General features: G+C 39.4%; 1 protein-coding gene across 2 annotated transcripts in view; it reads right to left on the bottom strand.

The window, feature by feature from the left end:
• Window positions 1–4,384: 4,384 nt before the first annotated feature.
• SLC26A8 (solute carrier family 26 member 8) overlaps window positions 4,385–8,013 on the bottom strand; it is a 152,886-nt gene continuing 149,257 nt past the window's right edge. For both annotated transcript variants that reach the window (XM_057494044.1, XM_057494045.1), the window contains one exon: window positions 4,385–5,105. In XM_057494044.1, coding sequence (XP_057350027.1) covers window positions 4,716–5,105 — 390 coding nt within the window. In that variant the 3' untranslated portion in view covers window positions 4,385–4,715. The remainder of the gene's footprint in view (window positions 5,106–8,013) is intronic.

Below are 8,013 nucleotides of genomic sequence, written 5' to 3'. Positions count from 1 at the left end.
GATAGGGAAAGAGGTGCCTAGTCAGCTTCCAGCTGTTCCAACCTCCCAGCTGAGGTGCTGGACATTTGAGCAAAGCCATCTTCAGTTTCCAGCCCTAGTTGAATCTCTTGATGACGGCAGCCTTATGAATGAGCCCAGCTAAACCCAGCCCAGATTGCAAAATAATGAGCAAATACATGATCATTGTTTAAGTCACTAAGATTTGGGGTGGGTTGTTATGTAACAAAGATTACTGAAACAGAGTATTCAGGATATGGTGAGTCTTCCGATAAGTGTTTGTTGAATTCAATTTAATTGTAAGAGACTGGATGGGTAATTAAACTAGATAGCTCTCATGGCCCTATCCAGCACTTAGATTTTATGATCCCAAAATAATTAATAACCTTGGATTATGCCATTACTTCCTCTATTTCTACTGATAAAAAGAGTTGAATCTAGCTGCAATATAATTAACTTTTAGGTGTCTATTTGGGCTGCTATAACAATATATCATAGACTGGGTGGCTTATAAACATCAAAAATTTATTTCTCATAGTTCTGGAGACTGGGAAATCTAAGATCAAAGTGCTGGCAGATTTGGTATCTGGTGAGAATCCACTTCCTGGTTGTCTTCTTGTATCCTTCCATGGTGGAAGGGAGGAGGGGTCTCTCTGAGGCTCTTTTATTTTTTTAAATTTCATTTTGGTATCATTAATCTACAATTACATGAAGGACATTATGTTTACTAGGCTCCCCCCTTCACTAAGTTCCCCCCACATCCCCGTTCACAGTCACTGTACATCAACATAGTAAGATGCTGTAAAATCACTACTTGTCTTCTCTGTGTTGCACAGCCCTCCCCGTGCCCCCCCACACTATACATGCTAATCATAATGCCCCCTTTCTTTTTTTTCCGCCCTTATCCCTCCCTTCCCACCCATCCTCTCCGGTCCCTTTCACTTTGGTAACTATTAGTCCATTCTTGGGTTCTGTGCTTCTGCTGCTGTTTTGCTCCTTCAGTTTCCTTTTGTTCTTATACTCCACATATGAGTGAGATCATTTGGTACTTGTCTTTCTCTGCCTGGCTTATTTCACTGAGCATAATACCCTCTAGCTCCATCCATGTTGTTGTGAATGGTAGGATTTGTTTTTTTCTTATGGCTGAGTAATATTCCATTGTGTATATGCACCACATCTTCTTTATCCATTCATCTACTGATGGACATTTAGGTTGCTTCCATATCTTGGCTACTGTAAATAGTGCAGCAATAAACATAGGGATGCTTCTGTCTTTTTCAAACTGGAGTGCTGCATTCTTGGGTTAAATTCCTAGAAGTGGAATTCCTGGGTCAAATGGTATTTCTATTTTGAGCATTTTGAGGAACCTCCATACTGCTTTCCACAATGGTTGAACTAATTTACATTCCCACCAGCAGTGTAGGAGGGTTCCCCTTTCTCCACAACCTCGCCAACATTTGTTGTTGTTTGTCTTTTGGATGGTAGCCATCCTCACTGGTGTGAGATGATATCTCATTGTGGTTTTAATTTGCATTTCTCTGATGACAAGCGATGTGGAGCATCTTTTCATGTGTCTGTTGGCCATCTGAATTTCTTCTTTGGAGAACTGTCTATTCAGCTCCTCTGCCCATTTTTTAATTGGATTATTTGCTTTTTGTTTGTTGAGGTGTGTGAGCTCTTTATATATTTTGGAAGTCAACCCTTTATCGGATCTGTCATTTATGAATATATTCTCCCATACTGTAGGATACCTTTTTGTTCTATTGATGGTATCCTTTGCTGTACAGAAGTTTTTCAGCTTGATATAGTCCCATTTGTTCATTTTTGCTGTTGTTTTCCTTGCCCGGGAAGATATGTTCAAGAAGAGATCACTCATGTTTATGTCTAAGAGATTTTTTTTCTCTGAGGCTCTTTTACAGGGCACTAATCCCATTAATAACTATAAGGGTGACCAGTCACATTCTGAAGGCCCCACTTCCTAATACCATCACCTTGGGGGGTTAGGATTTCAACACATGAATTTTGGGGACACAAACATTCAGACCATAGCATTCCATTCCTGCCCCCCACCAATTCATATCCTCACATGTCATCAACTCAAAAGTCTAAGTCCAAAGTCTCATCTAAATACCATGTAAATCATATATGGTTGAGACTCAAGGTATGATTCACTAAGCTTTGTAATACCCAACTTGTAGAAGGATACCTAGGGTCACCTATTTTGATTAATTTCTTTTCTATACCTACTTTTCTGAAGTTCTACTGATTCCTAGTTCTTCACATATAAAAATCATACCCTAAAGCCCATTTACTGTAGAACATAAGCTGCTTTGAGGGTTTTTTTCCGGTAGTGGAGAAAAAATTGTGCTAAGACATTTATACTTTCAAATTCAGTTTGTACTCATTTTTCAATCTTCAGAATTTTTCTCCAGTTTCTCATTAGAGATATAAAAGCTGCAATGATATGACGATACAAAGAAAAGTGAGCTAACTAACCTAAACTATAGCATTTTGTAAAGTTTGAAATGTCTTAGACTTTCAGGTGATCTGCATTTTGGAAGAAGATTCAGCCTTTGAATAATTACTCACTTTATCGTTTCGTTAACACTGTACTATTTACAATCAATTATTTTTCTTTATCTTATTACTTTGGAAGGGATTAGATGCTAGGGGCTTATAGTAGAATATTCCTTGAAGGTATACTGTAATGCAAGCATCTGGATGGTCTTTTGAGGTCATGCATCAAAGTCCAGATTTAGCTATGTGTAGTTGTAGCAGAAGGACCAAACTCTAAACTCTACCACTTGCTGCCCAAGTATCAGAAACCACTGATTTTGTGTTTAAAGACCTTCCTCTGATAGAAATGTGGGAATATAAGGGTGCTGGAGTGCGAGGGTGGTAGCCTACAGGAACCAGGCTTTCCATGCACTTCCTAGTGTCCTGTTTTAAATGTCAAATGTTTTCTTGATGTTGACATATTTCTGTGCCTATGCCTGTCACCTTGCCAATTCATTCCTGATTTGACCCACTTTCTGATTGAGTCCTTGTGCCATGGCAGTTAACCTTAGGCTCCATCTGCCTATGTCTCTGGTGCCCATCTTCTGGACTCATCCATGGTCACCACTCAGTCACCCATTTGGCTCTGCCCTCCTAGCAGTCATTGGAGTTTGCTTTAAGCCTAACTCCAACCCACCCTTCTGGTGCCAAGTCATATGTCACTGTGACAGGAAATAGTTCCTTGACATCCATGATGGGTTCAGGGCCTCCTGGTGTATTGCCTCACAGTTTCCTGTATTTTACCTTTGAGATACTTATCAAAATTTATGATTATTTTACTCATCTATTCTGCTCATCTTGTATATTCAGCACCTGAGACTATGCCTAGCACATAGTAGGAGTTCAATGAATTTTGAGTAAACATTAACAAATGAAGCTTGTGACTTGGGCCCTCACCTCTTTTAGGGTACCATTGTATATAACCTCGGGCTAGTTACTTATCTGAGGCTCAGTTTATGCATGTGTAAAGTAGGGATGACATTTTTTCATCTACCCCACAGTTGGAGGTGCTATGTATGCAGCAGATGCTTAGTAAATGTTTGTAGAAATAGTAAATGCACGTGCTACTTCTGTGGTGAGACACCTGTATTTTAACTAGTATTTCCTTCATCTGACAAATGAGAGAAATTGAGCACCCAAGCAAGATTCCCAACCAATCTTGCTTATTGAGTGGGAATTTAAATTCAGGCTTCCATATACCCTTACCCAGAGGTCTATACTTCTCTTCTGGTTGTAGCTTAATACTAGATATTTTTTTAATGGGGGAGGGAACATTTTAAAAAATGGATTTGGATCAAACTAGTAATGACTGACTTTTCCAACTCTTGAGAGTTTTGTGTGTTACAGATTTTAACTTAATTTGGTCCACCAAGAATATAGATTCTAGATTGCTTGTATCTTAACCTGTAAGAAAGAATCAATAGTGAATGTGACTAAGACGAGAGAGAGTTCTACAGAGGCAACATTCTCATCAGTGGGTACAGCTGATAGTTCTTCTGAAACAGTGGGAGGATCAGATCCTGAGCTCTGTGTGATAGCAAAGGTGCCTTCAGCCTAACAACTCCTTGTGCCGTCTAGATTAACCTGACCACCTTCCCCCGTTCCTCCATCAGTGCAGTGAAGGTCTCTTGCATACAGAATAAGATGCTGCCCAGTTTTTGCTCGTCTATTCTCCACCACATCCACACACGCCTGGAATTCCTCCCACTCAACATTTTTCTGGCACACAGAACACAGAGAAGGGAGAAGATGCAGGAAGGGTCCAAATGTAACTAGACTTTATATATTTTATTTGAGCCTCATCTAACAGAGATGGGGAGAGTAAGTTAGACGTGGTCTGATAAAAACCCCAGAGTTTGTGAGGTATGCAAAGGAAGAAATCCTTTGCTAGAATATCGGCTGAAGGTTAAATGAGGTGAGCCTGGAGAGGGAATTCAGAAACTATTTTTGGTGTTTAGCATTGTGATCTGGGAGCGAGATCCCACTGCTGAGCCAGGAAGAAGGCCGGCAGGTGGAGGAGGCCCACAGCAAGTACTGCTGGTTCGTAACTCGCCGAAGGTCTCCGACCAAGTGACCCCATTTGGGTGAGGGGGGTCTTGCCAGAGGAATCTGACCCATTATGCAATCTAGGGATCCTTAACTTCATTGCCCTTGGATGAATATTAATTCATAGATTGACGCCTCCCTTCCACTGACCGTGTCCTGTGTTGAGTCTCAGGTGGGAAGTTGGGAGGCATAGACTGATACACGGGACAATATTGCTGCAGAGAGTAAGACTGACTCTTTGGCCTGGATGTGGCCTTGGGCTGGGGCCCTGTCTCAACCTCTGCTTCAGGCTCCAGCTCAGATTCAGGTTCTATCTTGTGGTCTAAGTCTAGGTCCAGATCCAGCCCAATCTCTTGTTCTGATTCCAGCATGGACTCCAGATCCATATCTAGCTCTGACTCCTCTTCCGTTACTGTTACTGGCCTCCGCATTGTGGAGAAGCCTGGACTTGCACTTTTTGGGATTCTTAGAAGACTGCTGCTTATGTTACGTCTTGACTCTTCATTCTGAAACACACACAATTAGATGGATTAAACTTTCCAATTAAACATAACTTTCTAACAGTCAAGGAATTTCAGAATATAGCAGAACTTAAGGTACCAGAAATCATGGGTTCCTGACCAAGTAGAGAATATTTTTGGCCTAAATCTGCTTTTCATTTTTATTTCACCCTCTGGTACCTGTTACTCACTATTCTTCAGGCTCAATCAACCCATAACTTCGGATTTCTCTGGCTTTTCTAGCTAGCCTGGATTTCATGGTCAGCCATTTAAACAGCAATGGCCTTGGAAGCATTCTGAAACATCAGGTCTTCTTGATTTTACTTGTCTTTTCAAGCCCCAGTTTAATCCTTGGCAGGGCATGTAAGGCCCTTCATGACCTGGCCTGTTGCCATCTTTAGCTTTATCTCCATCTGTAGTCCCTACCCTTTGCTGTAGCCGTAACGTTAACCAAAGATGCCTCACAACTGCTTACCTTTGCTCATGCTGTTCCCTGTGCCTACCCTGTCCTTCTCCATCTTGTCCACATACACTTATTCATCATTCCAGATTCAGATCAAAGATGACCAACCAGGATCAGAGTTCCCTTTGTGTTCCAACTGTACCTTACTCACCCTTCTATCATAGTACCAGTATCGTATTGCCTGATTTATTTACAAATCTCTCTCTTCTCTTAGATTCTAAGCTCCTGGAGGTAGGGCAGTGCCTGGTTCTTGATGTTCTCAGCACCAGGTACTGAGCCTGTCACATAGCAGGTGGCTTGTAGGCTTGGGGAATCAACCTTCCAGCAGCATTCCATAAAATAAATAACTTTCACCTTTCCTGAAACATTTTCTTCTCCTCCACCATATGACCTCTCTTGCTCTTCCTCCTTCCTTCTTGTCTGCTTCTTCTTGGTGCCTTTGTTTTCTCCTCTACTTCTGTGGGCTTCTAAATTTTATCATGCCCCAGGGCTTGTTCTGGGGCCCTTCTCTCTTCCATCCATGCTTTCCTCAGAGACGATTTTATTTAGTCTCATAATTTTCATTATTATCTATGTGCCAATGACTTTTTGGTCATAACCCTTCCCTTGGTCTTCTGGTTCATATATCCACTTCCATTCTTGACATCTCCACTTGGATGCTAATAGGCATCTTGAATTTAACATGAGAAATAGAACTTGATCCTCTCCTAGTCTTCCCTAACTTAAATGCTAGAAAAAAATAGACATATTCAATACCAAGTCTTAATATTAATCCTGGTAAGAATGTTAGTAAACTAGAAAAGTACTTTTTAAAAACATAGTAAGTACAATGTCTATCTTAAGTCAACTGTCACCACTAGCCTTCATAGACATAAGAAGCTTTCCTCATTAAATTCAGGAGTAAGGCAAGACTCAGCACTATTTCTTGAATTGTTCTGGGTGGATTACCTAATTCCATAAAATATGATACTGAAATAAGGGATCTAACAATTGGAAAATAAGATATTTATATTATTTGTAGAAAACATTTTTCTATCTAGGAAACTCAAGAGAATTAACAATGAAACCTTTTAGGACTAGTAAAATATTGCACAAGGGTGGCCAAATAATTTTAAAAATCAGTAGGTTTCTTACATGGTAGCAATTACACTTAGAAAATATAGTGAAAAAGATTATTCATTTTAAAAAGGAATAAAAATGTGAAACATAAAGTATAAACTATCTAGCATTTGTTTATATGAAGAAAGTCACAATACCTTACTATGAATGCAACATTTAAAAAGACTGAATAAATGTAGAGATATATGTTCCTGCATGGGAAGACCAAACACTGTAAAGATATCAGTTTTCAAATTATTTTTTATTTTTTATGCAATTCTAATGAAAATTCCAATGTTGTTTTTGTGTGTGTGTGTGTGTGTGTGTGTGTGGAGGGGGGAAGCTGACAAAAGATTCAAAAGTTTGTTTGGAAGAATAAATTGGTGAGAATGACTTAGCAAATTTTTTAATAGAGCACTGATGACACAGGACTTCTTAACCAAATGTTTGAATGTATTATAAAGCAGTAGTAATTAAAAGAGTGTGATACTGAGGCTACACAGAACAATGAAACCAAAAACTAAGCTAGAAATAGACTTTAGTTTTCACAAGAAAATTGTATTTTATGAAAACAGCATCTCAAGTCAGTGAAGGAAAGAAGGCTTATTCAATAAATGGGATAGCTCAAAATGGCAAGTTTATAGATAAAAAGTAAATATTACCCTTCAACATCATATACTGAAATATATCCTAACTAGATTAAAGGTATGGCATATAATTAAAACATAAAAATCTAGAAGAACATATAAATTATTATTAACTTTCCAAGTGAAAATGACATGCTAAACTAAAAGCAATTGACAATTACAAAGGGAAATATTAATATAAGAAAGACTTCATCACATGTAAAAGCAAATATGTCAAGTGTATCCTAATTATAAATAAAATAGAGAAACTTCCACTTATAATAAAGGCAGACCAACACCACTCCCCCCTACTACCCCCACCCCCTCCCCCACACCACCACTAAGGACAACTAGAAGACCTGGGTAAAATATTTTAGAACTTCTGCTTGAAGTCACCATAAAGCGAACAAGATCATGAAAAGCTACCAGGCAAAGATTTAGGAAAAGGTAGAAATCTAGAGAGGTGAATCTGGTATTTGGAGCCACTTTTATGAGGGTATTTAATGATCTGGAAGTGGCACGTATATCTTAAGCAGTGCTTTTGACGGCTTTAAGGGCTTACGGTTCCCACAGACTGCCACTGGGCTTTGGGTCACCGCATGGCCTACAATACCTCAAGTCCTGAAATCAAACCCAACTGGCCTTGAATTGCTAGTGCTCCAAGTACCTGGCAAAACCATCAAATTCTGTCTAGAAGAAAAATGTAATCCTGGGCCTCAAATTATTT

This window comes from Manis pentadactyla, chromosome 16 (assembly GCF_030020395.1).
Source record: "Manis pentadactyla isolate mManPen7 chromosome 16, mManPen7.hap1, whole genome shotgun sequence".
NCBI classification, from domain to species: Eukaryota; Metazoa; Chordata; class Mammalia; order Pholidota; family Manidae; genus Manis; species Manis pentadactyla.
This window is presented reverse-complemented; position numbering and strand designations above follow the sequence as displayed.